This window comes from Aquarana catesbeiana, linkage group LG02 (assembly GCF_042186555.1).
Source record: "Aquarana catesbeiana isolate 2022-GZ linkage group LG02, ASM4218655v1, whole genome shotgun sequence".
In the NCBI taxonomy this organism is placed as follows: domain Eukaryota; kingdom Metazoa; phylum Chordata; class Amphibia; order Anura; family Ranidae; genus Aquarana; species Aquarana catesbeiana.
Window position 1 is genome coordinate 521,847,898 of NC_133325.1, and position 25,733 is coordinate 521,873,630.

A 25,733-nucleotide genomic window follows, 5' to 3' on the forward strand; every position below is an offset into this window, starting at 1 on the left:
GGCAAGGTGCCAGGTCCTGTGGCCTGAAATCCGAGGGCAGCATGGAGGTATAAAGGGAGCTATAGTATTGCCCACATCTAATATGTCTGGCAGAGAAGAGACCCACTCACCTGAAGGAGACGCTATGCTGGGTATCAATGTCAGGGGCAGGTCTTGCCGTGCTAACATTGCCAGGAGGCGACCGTTCCGGTCTCCCTGTTCGAAAAATCTTTGCTTGTTACGGTAGAGGTCAAGTCTGGTAAGTTCTGTTAGATGGAGGTGTAGTTCCCATTTTGCTGCGTTAAGTACATCAAAGCTAGAGTCTGTGGGGTCGGCCGCATAGGCCTCAGTCTGGGCATCTACCTTGTTCTGTAACTCAGTTGTGGTAGCGGCTTGTTCTCTACAGATCCCAGCTATTGAGATGTATTGACCCCTAGTGAAGGCCTTGAAGGCGTCCCAAATGACCTCAGGGGAGGAGGACCCTGTATTAAGTTCCCAGTATTCAGTAAGGTGAGGTGGGATAGTGTTGGTCAAGTCGGCGTGGGAGAGCCAATGGGTTCCCAGGCGCCAGAGGGCGGAGGTTCGGGAGTCGGAGCGGATTTTAAGAAGGATCAGTCGTCCGCCAGCCCACTAGGTAGGTGTGTGGCGTCTAGCACGTCTGACATCATGGCCGGATTAGCAAAAGCTAAGTCAATGCGTGAGGACATTTTGTAGGTTGCGGAGAAGCAGGAGTAGGCCCTAGTCGAGGGGTGTTTCCAACTTCAGACCTCGGTTACTCCCCATTGCTTGTGGATAAATCTGAGGAGCATTGTTTAGGGGGGACTGGTCTGTCCAAGTCTGGGGCTAGGATGGCGTTAAAATCACCCATAAGTAACAACCGGGGGGGGGTAGTAGTATGGGGTGACCCTTTCTAATATAGTATATAAGGTGGATGTTGAGAAGGGAGGAGGGATGTATACATTTACCACAATATATCTCGTGCCCCAAACTGTGAAAACCACTACCACGTATTTATCCTGAGGGTCGGTGTGAATCTGCTCCACTACGCATGGAAAAGATTTGCTGACCAGCACCGAGACCCCCCCCCTGGCATAGGTAGGGTAGGAGGCATGAAAGGCTTTCTGGATCCACAGCTTCTTTAGGGCCAGTAGTTTGCTGCCCATGAGGTGTGTCTCCTGAAGCAGTATCATGTTGGGGGGGGGGGGCGGGGGAGTCTAATTTGAGATACTTAAGTAGTACTGCTCTTTTAAATATGGAGTTAAGCCTTTGGACATTCCAGGATAAGATATTAAAGGTGGATATGTCACGTGTGGCCATCAGGTGGTGTCAGTACGATATCAAGGAGACGCACGTTAGTGCCGTGCAGCAAGAGCTGCATAGATCCAGAGAGCCTGTTGTAAATAGTCATGACCAAGCATTAACCAAACTAACAAAAAACATATACATTAACAAAGGACAGCAAGGTGTCAACCCTGCCCTTATCTGATGGCATCCCTGGAAAATTGGGAGCGATCAGAACGGGCCTATACCCAAAAATTAACAATTTAACCCCTTTAAACTTTTCTTGGCAACAGTTCAATGGTGAGCGTTAGAACTTGTGGAAATAGGTGCAAGTTGGTGGCAACACTCCGTGCTATACCAGGTTCCTCGGAGTGGTTCTTTTTGGCGGGGCGGGGGCTACCTTCAGGCAGCGGTAGCTCCTGTGAATTCCTGGGGGGTGGGGGGGTGAGCAGGAGCAAATAGAGGTATCCAGGGAGATAGTGGAGCCATAGAAGTAGGAGGGAGAGACAGAAGGTGTGGGTATGGGAAATTGTCAGGAGAATCCAGCAGGCTTCAGGAGAATCAGCTTGTGCAGCCTGAGATATGAGACTGTATGGGGGGGGGGGGGGGGGGGGCAGTTCAAATGGACACAAAATTGAAATGGGCAGAGAGATTTCTAAAGTACTTAGCTGGCATCATATAGGCCCGGTAAGCGGATACCTTTTTTTTTTTTCTTTTTTTTTTTTTTTCTCTCCATCTCTTGCGTACATCTGTGAAGGATTTGCGCCTTTGTTGAATTTCCTGGGAATAATTGGGAAAGAACAGTAACTTGGTGTCCTCATATTTGTTTGGATTGGCCCGGACTGCGGCCTTGAAGCGCTCTCGGTAAGTGAGGAAACGCAGCAGAAAGGGGCACGGTGGGGCCCCAGGTCTTGATGGGGCTGGCGGGACCCTGTGGGCACGTTCCACCACAAAAGTTGGCGGCAGGTCAGTCAGGCCGAACACCTCCGTTAGGCGTCGTTCAGTGAACTCCGTAGGCCTAGAGCCCTCCACCCGCTCAGGTAGGCCCAGGGTGCGGATGTTATTCCGCCTTAGGCGGTTTTCAGTGTCTATGGCCCTCTCCTGTAGTGCATGTACCTGCAGCTGTAGGGCTCGGAGGTCCCTGGAGTCTGATTGGAGCGCATACTCCATGCTGGAGACCCAGTCCTCCACCTCTGTCACGCGGGCCCGGAACTTGTCAAGATCTTGACGGATGAGGCTGACATTGGTGGCCACATAGTCGATTTTGGCTGTCAGCCACTCGGGTGGCTGCTCCTGAGGGGTGAGCTGCATCCTCAGCCTCCTCCTGGGGTGGTTTGCTTGCAGACATGGCGCTGGCCGGCACACGTGGAGTTAAGATGGCTGCCGGCCAGGGAGAAGGGAGAGCGCTGGTGTCTAATTTTGCGGAACAGGTCCGGGGTGGTCCCATCCAAGCGGAGCTGAGGTGCTGGAACTGTTCCCGGGATCATCAGGGAGCGGTTGGCGGTGTTTAGCCTGCAAAATGAGGGTCGGCCGGCTGGAAAATGCTGTAAATAAGTGTCAGGATCGGAGCTCCTGGGAGACACGTCTGTCCTGGTTCACATGCCGCCCCCGTGCAACTCACATTTAGACGTCCTCTCTCTGAAAGCAAAAATAATTCCACGAGGGGTGAGGCCATCACTTTCCCCGCCTGTTTACACTTACACAGGCAGGGGAGGCTTTCATTCGCCAGAACCAATCAGCAGGTCCAGGCCAGAAATCATTGGCCTGGACCTGAAGATTGATCGGTTACATAGTAGGTGAGGTCGAAAAAAGTCCAAGTCCAACGTGTGTGTGTGTGTGTGTGTGCGTGTGTGTGTGTGTGTGTGTGTGTGTGTGTGTGTGTGATTATATGTCAGTATTACCTTGTATATCCCTGTGTGTTGTGGTGGTTCAGGTGCTTATCGATGCCCCTGCTGAGACCACCGCCTGTGGAAAGGAATTTGACATCCTTGCCGCTCTTACAGTAAAGAACCCTCTACGTAGTTTAAGGTTAAACCTTTTTTCTTATTTTAATGAGTGGCCATGAGTCTTGTTAAACTTCCTTCCGCGAAAAAGTTTTATCCCTATTGTGGGGTCACCAGTATGGTATTTGTAAATTGAAATCATATCCCCTCTCCAAGCGTCTCTTCTCCAGAGAGAATAAGTTTAGTGCTTGCAACCTTTCCCCATAACTAATATCCTCCAGACCCTTCATTAGCTTTGTTGCCCTTCTTTGTACTCGCTCCATTTCCAGTACATCCTTCCTGAGGACTGGTGCCCAGAACTAGACAGCATACTCTAGGTGCGGCTGGACCAGAGTCTTGTAGAGTGGGAGAATCATCGTTTTATCTCTGGCATTAATCCCTTTTTTAATGCATGCCAATATTCTGTTTGCTTTGTTAGCAGCAGCTTGGCATATACTAGGACCCCCAGGTCCTTTTCCAACCTAGATTCCCCCATAGGTTCTCCCCCCAGTGTATAGATTGCATTCATATTTTTGCCACCCAAATGCATTATTTTACAATTTTATACATTGAACCTTATTTGCCATGTAGTTTCCCACCCCGTTAATTTATTAAGATCTTTTTGCAAGGTTTCCACATCCTGCGGAGTAGTTATTGCCCTGCTTAGCTTTAGTATCGTCTGCAAATACAGAGATTGAGCTGTTAATCCCCTCCTCCAGGTAGTTTATGAACAAATTAAACAGGATTGGTCCCAGCACAGAACCCTGGGGGACCCCACTACCCGCCCCTGACCATTCTGAGTACTCCCCATTTATTACCTCCCTCTGAACTCGCCAGTTTTCAATCTGTCTACTCACCCTATGGTCCATGCCAACGGACCTTATTTTGTACGGTGAATGTTTATGGGGAACTGTGTCAAATGCTTTTGCAAAATCCAAATATACCGCGTCTACGGGCCTTCCTTTATCTAGATGGCAACTCACCACCTCATAGAAGGTTAATAGATTGGTTTGGCAAGAATGATTCTTAATGAATCCATGCTGACTACTGCTAATGATACTGTTCTCATTACTAAAATCTTGTATATAGTCCCTTATCCCCCCCAAAGAGTTTATGTACTATTTATGTTAGGCTAACTGGTCTGTAATTCCCAGGGATGTGTTTTGGTCCCTTTTTAAATATTGGTGCTACACTGGCTTTTCTTCAATCAGCTGGTACAATTCCAGTCAGTAGACTGTCAGTAAAAATTAGGAACAATGGTCTGGCAATTACTTGACTGAGTTCCGTAAGTACTTTCGGGTGCAAGCCATCTGGTCCCGGTGATTTATTAATGTTAAGTTTCCCAAGTCTAATTTTAATTCTGTCCTCTGTTAACCATGGAGGTGCTTCCTGTGATGTGTCATGAGGATAAACACTGCAGTTTTGGTTACTGAAGCCCCCCGATTCCCTTGAGAAGAATAAATTCAATACCTTTGCCATCTCCCTATCCTTTGTTACCAAATGTCCTTCCTCATTCTTTATGGGGCCAATATGGTCTGTCCTCCTTTTTTTACTGTTTACATACTTAAAGAATTTCTTGTGATTTTTTTTTTTTTTTTTTTTTTTTTTTTTTTTTTTTTTTGCTCTCCTCCGCTATGTGTCTTTCATGTTCTATCTTAGCCGTCCTTATTGCACCCTTACATTTCTTGTTGCATTCTTTATAAAGTCTGAATGCTGATCATCCCTCAACCTTGTATTTTTTGAAGGCCTTCTCCTTTGCTTTTATATGTATTTTTACATTGGAGTTAAGCCATCCAGGTCTTTTGTTCTCTTTTAAATTTATTACCCAATGGGGATGCATTGGCTAATGCCCTTATTTAATATGCTCTTAAAGTAAACCCATCTCTCCTCCGTGTTCTTTGTTCCTAAGAGTTTATCCTAATTTATGCCTTCCTAGCAAGGTTCGTAGTTTAGGGAAGTTGGCTGTTTTGAAATTCAGTATCTGTCTTCCCCTTATGTTTCCAATTTGTGTGATTTATACTGAAGCCAATTGACCCGTGATCGCTGTTGCCTAAATTGCCCCATATTTCCACATCCGTGATCAGGTCTGTATTGTTGGTAATCAGTAGATCCAGTAACGCTTTATTTCTAGTTGGTACGTCTATCTGACCCATAAAATTGTCCTGCAAGACATTTAGGAACTGGTGAGCCTTAGATGAATGCGTGGTTCCCTCCGCCTTGTCTGGATAATTAAAATCCCCCATTATAACACTTCCCATCCTTGCTGGAACTAATCCGACCGCCGCAGGCATGGGGGGGAGGTGCCCACGGGAATGAGGGACGTACAGGTATGCCCATTTGCACACCTGTGCCATTCTGCCAACTTGTATCGGCAGTCGGCAAGTGATTAAAGTATATATCTGGCCAAAGGTGGTTTTTTTTTTTTTTTTTTGTCTCAAGATGTTGCTGCTTACTTTTGTGGGCTTCTGAGAGATTTTCCCTGGCTTACTATCCCAGGTAACAATGATTTTCAACAGACAACAAATGGTTATATCTGGAACCCCAACAGACAATTCATCAGCCAAAATCTCGCAATTGGAGCCCCAGATAGCAGTAAAAAATAATTTGGGGTTTTAATCCTCAGTCTATGCAAAACCAAAAACTTTTTAGCTGAATTTTTATTTTATTTTCCCCATTTCGTCTTTCAGGACAGCACCATAGAGAGACCATGGCTCCTCCCATCTCAGGAAACACCCCTTTACATTTCAAGATTTAAACCTCGCCGTCCTGCCGGCCCCTCAGTTCTTGTGTTTCCTCCAGTGGGGAGACACCGCTAAGGGGTCAAGGGCTAAACAGCCAGGGAGGCTGAGGCTGATCATTTCCTGAGAGGGGGGAGGGGGACCAAGGTCTCTCTCGCTCTCTCTCCCTCTTTCCTACCTGCACTCTGAGAGGCTAGTGAGCCCAGGTACCTGGATGGACTGCACATCGCGCGCCTCCAGCTTCTCTTGGCGAAGCAGTAAAGCTGGAGGGGTCCGCTTTCTTCTGCCCGGGGGTGGCATAAGGCAGTAGTACACGGAAGCTGCCCTGCTCTATGCAGCCAGCGTGGGAGCTCTGAGCGCTAGGTCGGACGGCGGGTGACGTCAGTTCCGGTGGGGGTCAGTGCTTCCATCTGACCCGCGACTTCCAGTTCCGGTCGCGGGGTTTGAAAGCGGACTGTGAGCTTGGCTGGTGCTGCCTCATTTTCTGCTGTGGGGACAGCACACAGAGGCTAAGAAGACCACCGATCCTCAGCGGGAAATGTCGGAAGCGGAGGCTTCATGAACTGCTACTGGAGAATCCTGCACCAGCCACTCGAAGGTAAGAGGAACCCTGGGGTGGTGTTCCCTTACCACTTTCCTGTAAGCTCCACAGGTGTTTGTCTCTCTTGGTGGTGGGGGGAAGGGATTTAACTAGGACCCTGGTGGTGGTTGGTCCTGGGAAGAGCACCCCTGGTGGCCCTCTGTTTGAAGTGCGGGGGGCTCAGAGCTGGGGTTTCTCCAGGTGCTATGCCTTTCCCCCTCCTGTACTGATTCCAGCAGTACTGAGAAAGTTCTAGTTGGAGAGCACAACTCTCATTCAGATTGCACCACATTGGCCAAGGAGGCAATGGTTTTCCATCCTGAGGAGACTAGTGGCGGAACCTCCCTGGAGTCTGCCAGTCCAGGAGGATCTTCTTTCTAAGGGGCCAATCTGTTGTCCTCAGGTGGAGCGGTGGAACCTCGCAGCTTGGCTACTGAGGAGGAATTGCTGAGGGGCAAGGGTTTCTCAGATCGTTTAGTGAAAACCCTCCTAAGTTACAGGAAAAGGGAGACACAAGCTATCTACCTGAAAGTGTGGAAACGTTTCAATAGCTGGTGCACAAAAAGTTCCTTTGATGTACGCAGCTCCGTAGCGGTATTAGAATTTCTGCAATCGGGCGGACAAAGAGTTAGCCCTTAGCACCCTGAAAGGAAAGGTATCCGCTTTGAGCATTTTTCTGGAAAAACAGCTAGCAACAGATCCATGGATAGCCAGGTTTTTTTAAAGCTGTAAGTAGGCAGAGACCAGTTAGTCTCCCCCTTCCCCCAGTGTGGAATCTTTCTTTAGTTTTACAGGCCTTTGCGGTGGAACCATTTGAGCCATTAGAAACCTGTATGTTAAAATTGATCACCCTCAAAACAGTGTTCTTGGTGGCGATCACTACGGCAAGGAGAGTGAGTGAACTCGAAGCCCTCTCTATTAGGGCTCCTTTTTTCCAGCTGTTTCCGGATCATGTGATTTTTAAAACTGATCCGGCATTTTTACCGAAGGTGGCCTCCAGTTTTCATATAGGCCAAGAAATTATTTTGCCTTCCTTTTTGTTTGAATCCTGTGAGAGAACAGAAACATATTTTTCATAAACTGGACATTAGAAGGTGCGTCCTTCAGTACTTGGATAATACAAAACAGTTTAGGAAGTCTGATTCTTTTTTTTTTTTTTTTTTTTTCTTTTTGTTATTTTCACGGGCTAAAAAAGGTTTCAAAGCCTCAAGGGTACAATAGCCAGATGGTTAAGGTTAGCCATTATTCAGGCTTATGTAATTGGGGGGGGGGGTGGGGTTGGAGCCCCCGGAAGGTATTAAGGCACATTCCACCAGGGCAATGGCAACTTCTCAAGCAGAGTGGGCTGGTGCTTCTCCAGAGCAGATCTGTAAGGCTACACCGTGGTCCAGTTTTGACACGTTCGTGAAGCATTACAGATTGGACCTGCTGTCAGCAAATGACCAGGCTTTTGCGCATAAAATACCGCAGGCAGTAGTCCCACCCTAAGCTAAGGTGCTTGCTTATCTCTATGGTGCTGTCCTGAAAGATGAAATGGGGAAAAACGGAGTTACTTACCGGTAACATCCTTTTTCCAGGAGTCTTTCAGGACAGCACTGGTACCCACCCAAATTATTGGATACTCCTGAAGTACTGATGGCATGAGGCCGTCGGGTAAGATAATAGTATCACGTGTTCCCGTGTCTCCCCAGCTGGCCGGAGGTACTCTTGAAGAACTGAGGGGCCGGCAGGACGGGGAGGCTTAAATCTTGAAATGTAAGGTGGTGTTTCCTGAGATGGAAGGAGCCAAGGTCTCTATGGTGCTGTCCTGAAAGACTCCTGGAAAAGGATGTTACCGGTAAGTAACTTCGTTTTTTTGTCTTTGGCAAAAGTTAAGATTTGTGTAAAACTTCAGCTGCCTACATCTGTATTTTTGACATGTAACTTTACTTAACCTGTTGCTGCTAGTGTCACATATTTGTGAAGTTCTTTCAGGCCACCATGTATGCACACCACATACTAAGAATGGGAAACCAGGTGGACTGGCTTCCAATCATTTGATTACTGCGATAGCTTGTGATTACTGATCCTAGTGATCAGCCAGTAATGCAGGCCATACATGGGTCCAGTTCCGAATGATTTGTCGATCGAAGATTTTGTGCGTTTTGCAATCCGATTGTGCTACTATTGATTTCATAATCGAACCAACCAGGCCTTTAATTTCACCTCATGTTACTGAAAAGAATTTGAGAAGAATCTTTTCTTTCCAGGTCACAGCTCACGCGCATTCCTTTTTCGATTCTCTATTTTTTTGAACAATTCTCCCATCATTGATTAAAAACTTTTTCGTTTTTCAAAACATTTAATCACTCGAATTCCACTTGTATGGCTGGCCTAAAGCCTCTAATCCGTTTCTTTTTCTGACTTCAGAAATAGCAATTATACATATGTGAAAGGTAGGTGAAGTGGGAATTCCAATCTGAATACTTGTTCCAGGTCTGTGACCTTAAAATTCCCCCCTGTAGACCTTGTATGCAGTCCAACCACTAAATGGAGTACACACGTCAGGCTGACTATGATGTTATTTGTGATGCGGTGACCGCTTTGTCATCCCTTGACAACGTGCTGTTACTGGCAGGATCATCAGGACATTGCATCTGATTAACAAATAAAAAAAAAAAAAAAATTACTTGAAAATGCTGTATATTGTGAGGCATGGTGCCAAAAAATGCTGAAAACATTTAGAATACAGACTCTCCTCGTTTAACGACTTGCCTGTTTAATGACTGCTCAAACTTCTGATCAGCTCTTTTCACACTGGGGCGGTCTTCAGGCACTTTAGCGCTGGAAATGGCCTCTGCTAAGCGCCTGAAAACCATCTCCCATTCATTACAACTTTTCACACTTGGGCGGTGCGCTTGTGGGACGTCCCGAAAAGTCCTGCAAACAGCATCTTTGGGGCGGGTTGGGAGCACTGTATTTAGAGCTCTGAAAATGCCCTGCCAAAATAAAATGAATGGGCAGCGCTTCTGAATAGCCTAAAAAGCGACTTGGAAATGCGGCAACATGGGAGTTTTTAACCCCTTTGGAGTGAAAAGCACCGCTAAAATTACGGCGCTTTGCCACGGCCCCAGTATTAAAGGGGTCTCACGTTTACTTTTTGGGCACAGTGCATCATTGTATTGTATAGGATATTTGTTTGTTTTTTTTTTTTTTTTTTTTTGTTCTGTACTTATGCAACTTAAAACATTGGTATTGACTTGGGGTTTTGTGGTTTTTAGAACTTTTTCAGAGTACAGTAGTTAATGCTTTAAAATATTGCTTACTTGTGGCTCCTCATTCAACGACCAATTCGTTTAAAGACCTGGTCGCTGGAACGGAACCTGTTCATTAAGTGAGCAGAACCTGTATATACAAATAAGTGGATCAGCATGACAACCAGCGAGCTAGCATTTTCAGAAGGAAGGTTCAATGGTGGTGGCCTCCATGTTTCTTACTACAGGTTACATTCTCAAAGTAATAGTTGCTCTGGGATGTTTGGCTTAAAATCTCCAGCACTTTCACTTGCAGCCCCTAATAAAAGTTAATGGCTGTACTCTGCCATACTCTTCTAAATGCTGATCACTTTTGCATCGGACCTTACCCATGTATACATGCGCTGCATAGGCGTGCGCACAGGGTGTGTAGGGTGCTTCCAGGCACAACCAAATCACCTAGTGGGGTGCAGATTCCCCCTGATAGTTCTTGCTTCTGTGCCCATTCATAACTGTTGCATAGTAAACTGTTTCCTATGCTTCAGTTTGTGAATGAACAGGAAGCAACTCGGCACATTTCCCATTTATTCACTGTCCATTACAGCTAAGCCTGCAGTGAAAGGGCCTGGAAAATCTGTCCTGTCCTTAATCTTTCTCTCAAAAGTGAGACATCAGAGGTCTATTTAGACTCCTGATATTTCACCAAAGCCCCCAAACTTGGCTCCTAAAAAAAATGTTACATTAAACAAATAAATTGTAAAAACTACGGACCTCGATCTCTGCCCTACTGACTGTCCTACTGACACCAACCTCTGCTCTACCGAGACCATCCACTGACATGGATTGTATGTACTGTGTGTGTTTGAGCTTTGGGGTGCACCCACTAATGCAATGGGCTGCGCACACCTATGATGCACTGCTTAATTCCCCAATACACTGTATAGACATGCAGAAGTGATTGGTGTTTTTACACAATTTACTTGTACTGGCAGCTACACATGGCCCCTCCAGCTCCCCGGGCATGATAAAGTGCCAGGGTTCTTACACTTGAGGAACTTTAAGCTAATACACCACAATCTGACTTTTCTGTTAGAGGTGGTTCTTCATGGTCCCACTGTATATAAGAATATAGCCACCCTCCTTTGCTCACACCTTGCATGAAGGTCCACATGCATGAAAAAGTTCTTGATTGCTACCAAACGTGAATATCAAATTATTCCATTATCCGTGACACTCTCTGCAGAATATATGTGCCGAAAATAATCACCACCACTTCAAAACTTCTCATAAAATCAATTTTCTCCAGGTTCAATTTCTCAAAGCAAATAAAAAAATCATCATCGCGCAAGATTCAATAAATTTCTTGCTTTAATTATAAAATCTTATACAGATATGCACTCACATTTTGAATAGTGATGAAAACACCTTATTTAAACAATTCTGTGACAGCTCTCCACATTGCACTTCCTCAACTCCGAGACACTGGAAGTGTTGTCACCGGCTCCTCCCGACGCACTGCGTCGCAGGTCACATGACTTTCTCAAGGGAAATGAAGCCATGTGACGAACGTTTGTGTATCCGTTGCCACGGTGATGTATGAGTCATTGGGTCATTTTGCTATCATGCAGACATATACCAATTCTCCAATGTGCAAAATATGCATAATATAATCCAATCCACATATTGAAATATCAATTGATTACATTTTAAATAGGTTTTACTATTGTAATCTAAAAAGGAAGAAAATCAAAGAACATGTAACATATCTAAAAGGACTTAATTGGCTCCATCTAGTGGCGTATAATCAAAATAAAATCAGAAATCAGAAATAAAACTATTTAAATCAAAGTCAGTGTTTTAACCCCACTGGCGAGAAAGTATTGAGCTCAAAAATCCATTTGGATTCACTTTTGCTTAGCTCCCTGACTTTATTCCCCTCCAGTGGGGTTTAGATTTGTCAATTGCTCAAAACTTTAAACCAGTAGGGTTTTTATTATGACACTGTGCAAAATGTCTAGAAACACTGTTTTGGAAAACCATTCCTTAAATTCTGTATATGTTCTTGTATTCTCTTCCACACTGGCCGTTTTAGTTCTTCCTACATATTGCATTGAACAAGGACAATTGCAGTTTATACACTACCCCTTCTGTTCTACACGATATAAATTCATTTTTTGTGGTGCTACATTTTTGACCATTCAGATTGGTATTTCTACAGGCATAACATCTTCTACAGAAGGAAAAACCTTTTTCCTGGAAGAACGTGAATTTCTGTGATTTAATTGGTGGATCTGTACCATTTTTAGCTATTAAATCTCAAAGTAGGTGCCCTTCTATATACAATAGGGTGTTTCATTTTTCCAAAGATGTGATTTTCATATGACAACAAGAAGTCATATACAACAATGCTGGATGAAGAAAGTCCCGTTCAAGGCTTTCTAGAAGAACGAGTGAAAATGGTTAACTACATCCAAAATGTCCTAAAAGACGGAAGTCATCCAAGAGAAGACTACAAAGAGTTATTACAACTCTCACTCCTGTACCTAGGAGGTTGGTCTAAAAACGACTTCGGTTTCAGGATCCCAGGGGGAACTGCATCAAGCAAGGTGGATGACAAAGGCAATATATGCACTTAAAATTGTCCTCTTCACTAAACAGTTGAATATTCCTCAACGACAATTGGAAGGAATGAAACGGGTTGCACATTTTGTCAGCCTCATATATGTTCGCTTTTGGCATGAGGCAATTGCAAGTGGATGGGCTCCAAAGAATGATTTGGATATGCTACAGCTTTTGAGCACTTACCCAGATGCAGACGTCAAAAAATGTGCTCTCACAATTGCTAAGAGACATCCTTTGGTATCTGTCAGAAACAAACGTAGGATTGGCTTTTTTGGACGAACGTATTACTCAGGCTATTAAGGAAAATATGACTAAAATTTTAGAAACCAAACCTGCAAAGAAAAGAAGTGAAACGATTAGAGGGTAAAAACATGGTTTTTGAAGGAAAAGACCTTAGCCATTTTGTTACTAATAAAACAGACATTCTTTGAATTGTTTGGGATCCACGACGTGACAGAATACTGCAGTAATTCTCTAAGAAGCCATGTGAGCACTCTTAAGGTTGTCAATGATACTGCAGAAAGGGGAATTGCTCTGAAAGTATAACGAATCGGTCAGGGATGAACAACAAAAACAATTCTTGTTGAGGGTAGTCTAGCATCACAGAAAAGTCGTCACCAAGCGAACAAAACAAGGGATTGCATCGTTCAAAGTTGATTAATATAACACATGTTTTGCCTATCTCATTACCTATTAATCTTAGTGTATAGCTTTAATAGTATTTTAAGTTTGTGATTTCTAGTTTTCCCAATAAAAGTAGTTAACATTGAAAAATCGTATTTTGCCTACTTTTACAAAACAGATCAAAGTGTGCAACCTCTAAATATTATTCAATCTTCTTGAAATTTAGCATATATATATGTATATGTATGTATGTATATATATATATATATATATATATATATGTATGTGTATATATGTATGTATATATGTATATATATATATATATATATATATATATATATATATATATATATATATATATATATATATATATATATATATATATATATATATATATATATATATATATTATGATAAATATAATTTTAAATAAAATTTACAGTTTATTTTTTTCCATTAGAAAATGAAACGCCCTAATATACAAACTTAGGTTTTTCCGGTAAAATGGTCCGTAGCTGTCTATCCGTTCTAAGAATTGACCAATGTTTTTCTAAAAAAAATTCTATTTGTCTATGTTGAATATTATAATTTAAAATTATAGGTACTCCTTGATACTGTCATTTTTTTTTTCTTTAGCCTTAATTAGATCATCCCTTGGTAATCTGGATACTTCCTCAATCTTTCCCTTTTTTTTTTTTTTTTTTTTATAAATTCTTCATTATAGCCTTTATGGATACATTTCTTACCTATCTTCTGTTCTTGTTCTATAAAATCACTCTGTCTATGTCTTAGTCGTATCATTTACCCTTTGGGATGTTTATAAGCCAGGGATCATAGTGGCAACTATCCACTGGTATATAGCTGTTCCCCTCTACCGATTTAAAAAATGTTTTAGTGGTTATTGAATCTTTTTCTAATTGGATCTCCAGATCCAAAAAAATAATGGTCTTCTCATGAAATTCAAATCTTAAATATTTTTCTGATTTAAGTTTCTGAAAAAATTGAATCAAACTCTCTTGATCGCCATTCCATATTATACAGTCATAAATAAATCTTTTGTACAATACTAGTTGTGTGGGAGTGTCGGAGTAAATAGTTTCTTCTTCTCATTTGGACATAAAGATGTTAGCAACACTTGGTGCATATTTAGCTCCCATACCAATCCCATTAAGTTGTGATGCTAAGCATCTCGGAATAAATCTTTTTTTTTTTTTTTTTTTTTTGATATCCGGTTACTAAATGTATCCATGGCCCATCCTGAAGCTTGAATAGCCTCCTCATAATTTATAATCGTATATAACAAGGAGACGTCGGCTGTAGCTGTTGAATATTTCTATTGTGAATTCACCTCAATTGTATTCAGTATCTGAATTTGATGTTTAGTATCCCTCAGATATGAGCATGTTTGTGGTACCATGGTTTGCAGGAAATGATCAACCTATTCCCCTAATATCGCATTGATAGTTATTCCATTTATTATTGGTCTTCCAGGGGGATTTTTTTGGTCTTTATGTAATTTTGGAATAGTATAAATGATCGGGACTCTACAGGTTTCTAGTATAAAGTATCTTTCTTCCTTCGTGAGTATGTTCTAAATCTTTGTATCAATTCCTGTAGTTCACCTTTATACTGTCTTGTAGGGTTGCCCCTTAATTTGATATAGGTGGTATTCTCATTCAATTGCCCCATAAGCTCATTGTAGTATTCTTTCGAAAGCACTACAATGGCACCACCTTTTATCTGCCGGTCTTATAACTACATTTTTATTATCTTCAAGTTCTTTTATGTCTTTTCTAATAACTTGTGGATCCTTCATTTTCTTTTCAATTTCTCCAGATCTTAGCACCATTTTTGTATTATAACTGTATTGTCTCCCTTTTTATACTGTAAAGCACTGCATAAACTGTTGGCGCTGTGTAAATCCTGTATAATAATAATATTTTATTAAATGCCTCTGTATGCTCATTATTATGGACTGGAAAATATGTAATCTAAATATATCAACTCATGCTGATGGTGTAGAAAATGGGTGATAAAAAAATGAATGTAGCTGCTATACACCAAGTGCTAAACACTTGACCATAGTGACAAAATATATAAATACAGCGCTCACAAACCGAAACCCATAATAGCTGACAAAAATATATAGTCCATATAAAAAAGGTGTTTCACAACTAAATACAGTCCATATAAAACTAAAAGGTGCTTCACAACTAATGTGCGAAATCGCAGGAATGCTACATATCTGGTGTGCAAAAAGTCTGAAAATATTTTTCTGCAACAATTTGCTCTGCACTTTTTCTACACAATGTGTAGCATTCCGTGCGATTTCGCACATTAGTTGTGAAGCACCTTTTTAGTATTATATGGACTGTATTTAGTTGTGAAACATCTTTTTTATATGGACTTTATGTTTTTGTCACCTATTATGGGTATCTGTTTGTGAGCGCTGTATTTATATATTTTGTCATTATTATGGACTGGTGGATTAAATCGCGATTTGTTTCTTAATTGGCTATGTGTAATGCCATTGGGTATCTCTGATCTTCCGCCATTGATGGCAGATGGCTTATTAAGCATATACTTTTGAATGTTACGTTTTCTGATGTATCTTTGGATACCCACATACATTTCAAATTTATTAAAATTTCGCTTCGGGGCATATTTTTTAATCCTTTATCCAATGCCAGTATTTCCGTTTTTTGGTCAACTCTACTCCACTTAAATTATATATACCTTCCCTTACTATTCATTTTTTTTTTTTTTTTTTTCTCTTTTGGATCTTGTATCCTCCTCGGCATCCCCTCTTCGATTTGGACTTCTTGGGTTCACTGTTCTGTCGTGCCGGGGTGGGGTTCTCTCGTGCCTGCGATGATCTAAAAAAGATCGCTGTGGTTCATCTCCTCTTTGATCTCTTAGGCCCCTTTCACACGGGACGGATCCGTGATGATTTGCCCCATGAACATCCGCTTACTCAGCGGGGATCTCTATGTTGATCCCTGCTGATCCGGTGGATGACAGTCAGATCTCCGCTCTAACCTATGGGGGATCGGATGAACACGGACCATCTGTCTGTGTTCATCCGATCCGCTCTGCAGACGGATAGAAAATTAGGATTTCCCTCCGTCTTCAGAATCGGACGATAGCGGGGACGGATGATATCTGTTGTTGGCGGGTGTTCACATGCTGACACCCGCTATCCCATAGGGATGCATGTATGTCCGTATTTCATCCGAAAACAGATGGATGAAATAGACATACTGTACGTACGTGTGAAAGGGGCCTTAGTACGTTATATCTATAGATATGAATGGGACTTCTTGATTCATATTGATCATGATGACCATAGCCCCCTTGTTGATATTGAGGATAATCTCTTTATTCTCTGCTGTTCTGATTATAATAACCATAACTGCCTTGGTTTCCACAATTGTTCTGTTGATTCCTTGGTTTCTGATTATTCCTATTCCCATTTTTTTTCCAATATGGTCTTCTGGGAGATTTGGACCATGGTTTGGAATTATTTTTGTTCTGCCACCAGGGTTTAGGGGTTCTGGGTCCATTATGATCTTCCCTGTGTTGTCTTGGGGGTTCAGGGGTTTTGTATCTTTGAATAAAGTTTAAAAACAGAGCAGCAGGGTGGGACTTTGTATGAGGTGCGAGGTGTGTAGAGCCAAGCGCCCCCATCCCCGATAATTTGAACAAAAAAAGGACAAAAAAGGTGGGACTTTATATGAAACATGTACCCCAGGAGATGACACGATAGCAATAAATATAGCAAGTACCCAAAATATAATAGAACCAAAAACGTTGCTTAGAAGCATCACATAACATCAATTGGCATTAAATGGTATATAAATTATGACAGAAGTAAAAATCATAACATAATTCATGCTAGATACTCTAAAAACCCGAATTCATTAGAGGCAAGTCTCCAATTGTACATATGATATAGCAAAAATACAATTAATAACATGATTAGTACATACTTTAACCCTTTCATGACTAAGCCCATTTTTGAAATTTGGTGTTTACAAGTTAAAATCCGTATTTTTTGCTAGAAAATTACTTAGAACCCCCAAACATTATATATATTTTTTTTAGCAGAGAATCTAGAGAATAAAATGGCGATTGTTGCAATATTTTTTATCACACGGTATTTGTGCAGCGGTGTTTTAAACGCAAATTTTTGGAAAAGTGACACTTTCATGAATTTTAAAAAATCCAAACAGTAAAGTTACCCCAATTTTTTTGTATAATGTGAAAGATGATGTTACGCCGAGTAAATAGATACCAAACATGTCACCCTTTATAATTGCACGCACTCGTGGAATGGCGACGAACTACGGTACCTATGAATTTCCATAGGCGACGCTTTAAAAAAATTTTTCCGGTTACCAGGTTTGAGCTACAGAGGAGGTCTAGGGCTAGAATTATTGCTCTCGCTCTGACGATCGCGGCGATACCTCACATGTGTGGTTTGAACACCGTTTACATATGCGGGCGCGACTTCCGTATGCGTTTTCTTCGCTGCGTGAGCTCGTGGGGTCAGGGGCACTTTAAAATTTATTTTTTTTTTATTTATTTTATTTATTTTTGTACTTTATAAATTGTGTTTAAAAAAATTTTTTTTTTTTTTACTTTTATTGCTGTCACAAGCAATGTAAACATACCTTGTGACAGTAATAGGTGGTGACAGGTACTCTTTATGGAGGGATGGGGGGTCTAAAAGACCCCCCATCCCTCCTTTACACTTCAAAGTATTCAGATCGCCGAAAACGGCGATTCTGAATACTGTGTACTTTTTTAAATTCGGCGCCATTGGCAGCCGCGTAAACGGGAAGTGACGTCATGACGTCGCTTCCGCGTTTACAACGAGAAGGCTGGAACGAAGCCGCTCGCAGCTTCGTTCCAGCCCGCCCCCAGCCGCCGAAGGCAGCCGAATGGACACCGGGCCTCCCGATCGCACGGGAGGGGGGGGATGTCCCCTCCCGCTCCTCCGGTATAACAGCCGAGCGGCTTTTAGCCGCATCGGTTGTTCTACTCGGGTAGCCGATCGCCCGCTGTAAACAACGGTACCGGGATGATGCCTGCAGCTGCGGGCATCATCCCGGTATAACCCTGGAAAGCCGAGTACGCATATCTGCGTACGGTCGGCGGGAAGGAGTTAAATACTGTAGAAAACCGATTCATAAAAGGTAGGTCTCTGTATTTGATTGTAATCTTGGTTTCTTTCAACATATATATTTTTAATATTTATAAACGCCTAACTCCTACCTGTTCCTGAAGAGTGGCAGTCGCCACGAAAAGCGTCGAGTCAATAGATGCTCTTTTCGTCTATACTATATTATCATCATTTTACTACCTTATACACCAACTGGATTGTACCAACCAATTATGGCTATAACTATTTATCATGGAGACACACTTCAGTGAATTTGGTTATCTACAATGCTTACAGTATGAACCAATTATGTTGCCTTACTATGGGATTGTGAGCCAATAGTTGCCCCCTTATGTCCACAATTGCATCATTATCTTGCCTTACATATCAATTGGATTTTACTAATTAACCAATATTACAATCAATTATCATAGAGACCTACCTTTTATGAATCTGTTTTCTACAGTATGTACTAATCATGTTGCATTTTTGCTATATCATATGTACAATTGGAGACTTGCCTCTAATGAATTCAGGTTTTATAGTATCTAGTATGAATTATGTTATGATTTTTACTTCTGTCATAATTTATATACCATTAAACCATTTGATGCCAATTGATGTTATGTGATGCTTCTATGCAGAGTTTTTGGTTCGATTATATTTTGGGTACTTGCCATATTCATTGCCATCGTGTCATCTTCTGGGGTGCATGTTTCATATAAAGTCCCACCTTTTTTGTCCTTTTTTGTTTTGTATCTTTGAACTCTAATTGGGGTCATAATCCAAACTTTTTTCAGGTGTTGTGGTTGTTGAGGCTAAATTACCCTCTTTCAAATTGAATTGCCACTTAAAGGTTTGATCCAATTTATAATCATTCATATTTTTCTTTTTTTTCCTTTGTTTAATTTCAATATGAATAATTTTGTTCTAACACTTTATTCAATTGATTTTGTTAATGTAACAAATGATGCAGAATCTTTGTAACCTTCCAATACAATTTTACAATCGCCGATTTGTTTGTTAATATTAGCAATCTTTCTTTGCTTCCTTTTTAATTAAAAATACTACTTTTTTCCTTTTTTCATTGAAAAATCTGAACTATTCATCCACTGATTCCTGATCTAATAGGCCATCATCGATTGGGACATCCAACCTTAGTCTCCTTGGTACAATATTTTCCTTAATATATTGTTCATGAGTTGTTAAATCCCACCATAAACTGACCTTTTTCTCCCTTAAGTGTCCAAATTTTCTAAAATTTGTGTTGAAGTCAGCTGTGTCCATATTGCTGTTTGTTTATAATACATAATTTAAATCAATAGTGTGATGTTTCCGTAAATTTAAATATCTCCATATCTGCAGCTCAAGTGTAAACAGATCATTGGTGATAAAAACAATAAAGATGCTAAAGCTCTGATATGGATTAAACAAAAAAAATATATAGATAAATGGGGAACAGCTGCAACTATTCACAATGTGCTCTAATACCACATGAGGTAAATGTATAACAAATAGTGCGCTAAACCTCAAATATATAATAAACACCAGTGAAAAAAATAGTGACATTTCATAAATATGCAAAAAGTCCACATACATGAAATGGTTCTTGATTGCTACCAAACGTGAATATCAAATTATTGCATTATCCATGACACTCTCTGCAGAGTATATGTGCCGAAAATAATCACCACCACCTCAGTGTGCAATGCCTGCTCACCTCAAAGGAAGACCCCCTGGGGTCTATTGGTGCTTTCAGTGATACTCCAAAAAGGTCAGCCAGATCAGGAAAGGATTTTAGCTATTCATTCCAGGATTAACAAAACTTCTCCTCATAAAATCAATTTCTCCAGGTTCAGTTTCTCAAAGTAAATAAATCATCGTGCAAGATTGAATACATTTCTTGCTTCAATTGTAAAATCTTATACAGATACACTCACATTTGAACAAATCCTTTCCTAATCTGGCTGACCTTTTTGGAGTATCACTAAAAGCGCCAATAGACCCAAGGGGGGGGTCTTCCTTTGAGGTGAGCAGGCATTGCACACTGAGGTGGTGGTCATTATTTTCGGCACATATACTCTGCAGAGAGTGTCACTGATAATGGAATAATTTGATATTCACGTTTGGTAGCCATCAAGAACTTTTTCATGCATGTGGACTTTTTGCATATTTATATTTATGAAATTTAGTCACTATTATATTCACTTCACTGGCGTTTATTATATATTTGAGGTTTAGCACACTATTTGTTATATATTTACCTCATGTGGTGTCAGAACACATTCTGAATAGTCACAGCTGTTCCCCATTTATCTATTTTTTTTTTTCTGGTTTAATCCGTATCAGCTCTTTAGTGTATTTATTATTTTATCAACTAGTGTGAACAGCCCATTTTCAAACAAAGCGAGGGGGGGGGGGGGGGGGGGTGCGAGGAGAGGAGGGGAGAAGGTAAGATTTATAACCACGAAAGCGCTTATAAGGAGGCAGGAAAGCACAGTGCTAAACCATTTCATGAAAAATAGGTTACAGGACCATTGGTGATACAGGCTCTGATTTGTCATAAAAAAAAAAGTGTTATACTTACCACCTCTGTGCAATGGCTTTGACCAGAGCAGCCTCAATCCTCCTTGGGTCCCCTGACTCTCTTGGCTCCTCCTCCCTGCTCAGTGCCCCCAGAGTAAGCTGCTTGCTCTGGGGCACTTTGTGTGTGTGCTTACGCCCATGCTGCCTCTGTGTTCATAAGACACAGCTTGGCCCTGCTTCTTCCTCGTTGGCTGTAATTGACAACAGTGGGAGTCAATGGCTCCTGCTGCTGTGCCTCTGCCAATGTAGAGGCAGAAAACCGGGAGAGCAGGAGCTTTCATGCACATCGCTGCGATCACGATCTGGTAAGTTTTAGGAGGGACCTGCACACTGAAGTGAACTTATCTTTAAAGTGGTTATAAAGGCTGAAGGTTAACTACATCTTCCAACCACCCCTCCACCACCATAGTTGTAAGGGTGTCTTGGCATATTTGGGCATAAACAATTTCTTAACGAAGTAGTGGACTAAATGGATTTCACTGGGAAAAACTGTATTAATGTAACTGTTTGAACATTTTATACCAATCTGTTATAAGGGCTATCATAGTGACAGATAAGGATTAAATAAAAAATTTGTAGAAAAAATAATTGTATATATCAAAAATAAGTTACACATGTTGTTCTGTCCTCCCACACAGGATGTCGACATAGTGGTTTCTCCATGCCGGGGCTCCCAGCCTTCAGCTTCTACTCTGGAAGATTACATTGACCATGTTCAGTCTGTCATTGTGTATGCAATAAGTGAGGACCTTTTAAATTCTCAAGATGAAGAAGAGCTTAATGATATTAAAACAAAATATAAACTACCTGTGTTTTTTATTCGAACAAGCCCCAAGGACAAACGGATTTGTGGTCCAGAAGGTGGTCATTCTGCACTGCATGAGCAGCTAACAGAACTTGGGTATTTGAAGAAAGGTATGTGTAGCTGTGGAGCTGCTGGGTCGGGCAGCCCAGCTCCAAGTGTTTTAGTTGAACAGTTTGAAAAGCTACGCCAACTAAGTAACTTCTCCCGGCAAGTTCTACAGATGCACCTGGTTGATGCAGCAATGGTTCTTAACATGGTGCACAGTCGATGTCTGGACATATTTATTAATAAGGCTTTTGATATGAGGAGAGACCTTCAGATTACACCGAAAAGATTAGAGTACACACGCCAAAAGGAGAGTGAACTGTATGAGTCTCTTATGCGTATTTCTGATCGTAAGCAAGAGGAACTAAAAGAAATGATAGTGGAAACACTAAACAGCATGAGAGAGCAACTTCTTGAGGATGCTGCCAGCATGGAGTTTAAAGGTGAATATTTTATTTGCTGTAGGTGCCATGTTTGGACCCTAATAATTATGAAGCTACTAATGAGACTTTCACAACAAAAACATAGCTTCTTAGTTTTGCTGTAATAAGATTCCAGTATCCTGTTTAAACCCTATCTAAGAAGTACATAAATGTAGACGTCCTTTAGGATCCCATCTGGACCCAGCACTGAGAGATTCTGCTTTTGTCTGACGGGGGTGTAAATATGTTGGTGCCCGCACTACATGCTGGACGCTCCTTCCTCAGTGAACTCCCACCCTCAGTTACAGCACCTGTCGCACTGACTGACTGAGGAGTTTGTAAGAGGGGTGTGACGAGGCTGATGGGGAAACTGGGTAACTAGTTCTCCATCAGGTCCACTGACACTCATAAGTGGGCAGATTTGATGGTGATACTCAGTCAAAAACCTGTTTTCAAATACGTTCACTGCTGTGGACTGTCAATCAAAACTAAAGTGGGCCTGATGGGGAACTAGACTTTCTCATCAGGCTCTGCCCACCCAGTGACAAGTCATTTAGCAAACATGGGCATGAACCATATTTGGATAATGCCATTGCCTGTAGCCCCGGCCTTCTTGTTTACATTCAGCGTCAGCCAGGGAATCTCCTGGCTGATGGCTGAATGGGTTCAGGTATACAGTACTGTGTGGGAAGCTGTCACATTTTGTGAAGGCTTGCCAGCACAGAAGTGTCCCTCACAGAGTATTGGTATACATCTTTATGGCAGCTCAGAATGGCTCCTAATTGCTGCCAGTTTCCGAATCTGAACTGGCGTAAATTCTTTAGGAATCTCTCATTGCCTTAGATTCCTAAAATGGTAGTAAGAACTACATGAATTTGCCGCACGTGTTGATGTCACAAACACTGGCCCAAGTGCTTGCCTGATTTAGCATTCCCCTATATATTGTTTGTAAAAGTTGCAGACTAAGGCATCTATACACAAGTTATGGTTACCCATGTTATTTAAGATATTCTTGAAGGAGTTTGTTTTCAATCTGACTCTGCTAGAAATCTTCCTGTTCTGTGTTTACCATCAGTTACATGGTTTCCAGTTATCTGAGCACTACAGAACCCCTCTGCTTTTTTTTTTTTTTTTTTTAAGATAGGGCATTGTGGTCTTGTCTTAGAGCAATGAGATATATAATTGAAAAAAAAAAATATGGATCTTGGGAGTACACACACAAATGACCAAACATGAAAAACGCCTGTAAATGAAGCAGGGCCAAATGCGTGTTGCATGCCTTCACAAGCTGTTACAGGTATTTGGCAAATGCTTCTAAACTCAACTGCCTAGAAACTACTATAAACGACCCTGTGTACATGTACTAAGATGACAGAGTTCAGGGGCAGCTGAAAAAAACACCTGACCTCTGTTAATGTTTTCAAATGAAACGCATGTACACCTGAGTGTACAAAATGAAGCACAGGGCCTGGCAGTGAAAGGGTTAAGGCATCATTCACACGGCAATACAGATTTGTGCACCCATGCAAAGGACTATCTTCACCTACGTGGACTGCACAGATGTTTGTGCAAACAGCTTGTTCAAATCAACAGGAGGGTGGCTGCACAGATATCCATGTATATCTCTAGAGTGTACCTTTGTACATGATCAATTAACAGATTAGAACATAGTCTGTCTGCATTTTTGATCTATGCATCGGTCCCACGTACACACTGGGATGCAGCTGACCGCCTGTCATTGATGCAGTCTTTGTATGTTTCGCCTTATGGAACACCTATGCATCCTGCATGGGTGTATGGATTGGTACGTCTGTGAATGAGGCCTCAAAATTAGCATCGCAATGATTGTACCAATGCTAAGCATTTGCACGAGTACTTGTAGCCATCCAAATGCTCCGATACTAAAACCGATGTCTTCAAGTCTGCAGGCCCGAGTCACATATTGGCAAATTGATTGTGAGCCGGTTCACATATGTGCAGGTTGGCCACAGCCCTTTTTAAAAAAAAAAAAAAAGTCTGGTTTGCTTTTGAGCATGGTTCAGGTGTGATTTCCATTGTCATACACGTAACAATTTGCACGTGAACTGCTGAACAAAGTTGCACTAGAGGACTGAAATCCCGCTGTCAAAACCGCACTGCACATATGTGAACCCGGCCACCTTAAGTAATTTCTCTTGCGTTCATTGATGGACACAGCTGCTGCTTTATCCATGAGCAAACCGGGTTTTATAGCCCCACCTACAGGAGTAGGACACCAGGCCACAAAAAGCTCTGCACCTCATATGGGCAGTGTTCTCTGGTCATAAAAACCCCCTGTCTGCTATAGGCCTCCAGTCATTCTGCCTAGTGTCTTCAGGAGTGTGGATGTGGTTTTATTTATTTTTTGTTCCCATGACTTTTTTTTTTTTTTCTGGAATTTTGCTTTTCCTGTGGAGATCTTCAACAGTCAGGCTGGGCGGTGGGCCGGATAATATAGATCCAGTAGTCGCCTTAGTCTGACCAGCAAGCGTGTGCAGATTGCTAGCTCCGCGCTCGGTCAGGGGCAACTATGCCCCATACTGGAAGGGAGGGGAAAATACTGCGCTAAACCCAAAATACAAACAATGAAAAGCGGCTGACACTCAAAGTTCAAAGCAATATGTGGAAATTATGTGTAGCGCTCAAACATGTAACCCTATAAGTGATAAAGTGACCCAAAAAAATATTGGTGTACATATAACGAATACTAAAGATGCTTATACAATTATGGTGATTAAAAAACAAGTAATACACAAAAGTGAAAAAATGTAAAATGGAAACACAAATTGTGCTAATGAAACACAATGCGATGTAGAACATAGTCCATAAGTGCATGAGAAGTGGAGAAAGTTCTATTTGACCTGTTTCCAGATAGGCTGAATATAAACCCGATGAACAAGTTGGTATGCCTATGGACACTCCAAAGGATAGAAAATGAGAGATCGGGTACTCTTTCCAGCTATGGTGGCCACACATACCATATGGCAGTGGGTCAAATGAGCTTGTAATCCTCATGCGGATATCGCGCCAGATACGGTAATCGGGGAGCGGCTCCAAGGCCGTGCAGCGACTGGCAACCTGCAGCCAAGTTTGGGCGCCTATAGTCTGTCAGTGTTACCCCTGGCTGGTAGCCCCCACTTCGGTGGAGAGGAGAATCTGTCATGGGAGCCTAACCCACATGCTCCAGCTGGATTGGCAAGTAGATGCAGTGTGGGTACTCCCTGGGGTGGCGCAGAGAGGGGGGGGGGGGGGGGGGGAGGAGGACAGAGGACACAGACGAGCAGGGCTGCGGATGACTGAGGCACACGTACAGATCATGTCAGGGGCTCAGCAGGCATGATTATTATGGTCTGTTTGCAGAGGGGAGGGCATAGCTAGACAGGATCAGCCAGGTATTACAGGTGTTGAAGGGTGCCAAATTACACAGCACAAGCACTGTGCTGTGTAACGTGCTTTAAAGAAACAGAATCCGTGTTCATTAACCCCTTAAAAAAAAAAAAGCATTAAGGGGATTGGCACTGGCCGAGCTGTGCCACACTCCTTCTGCCTAGGGCATCAACACTATTGTCCCCAACCTACCTGTCTCCGGCTCGCTGTTAACAAGAGGGTTGCTGGAAGGGGTTTACCCACCTGAGCTGTGATGGCACCCCTGCT

At 42.1% G+C, this 25,733-nt stretch overlaps 1 protein-coding gene across 1 annotated transcript in view; it reads left to right on the top strand.

Moving 5' to 3' along the window:
- DSTYK (dual serine/threonine and tyrosine protein kinase) overlaps window positions 1-25,733 on the top strand; it is a 348,400-nt gene that overhangs the window by 142,290 nt on the left and 180,377 nt on the right. Inside the window, exon 3 of the mRNA XM_073615817.1 lies at window positions 21,428-22,082. Within this exon, the coding sequence (XP_073471918.1) occupies window positions 21,428-22,082 (655 nt within the window). The remainder of the gene's footprint in view (window positions 1-21,427; window positions 22,083-25,733) is intronic.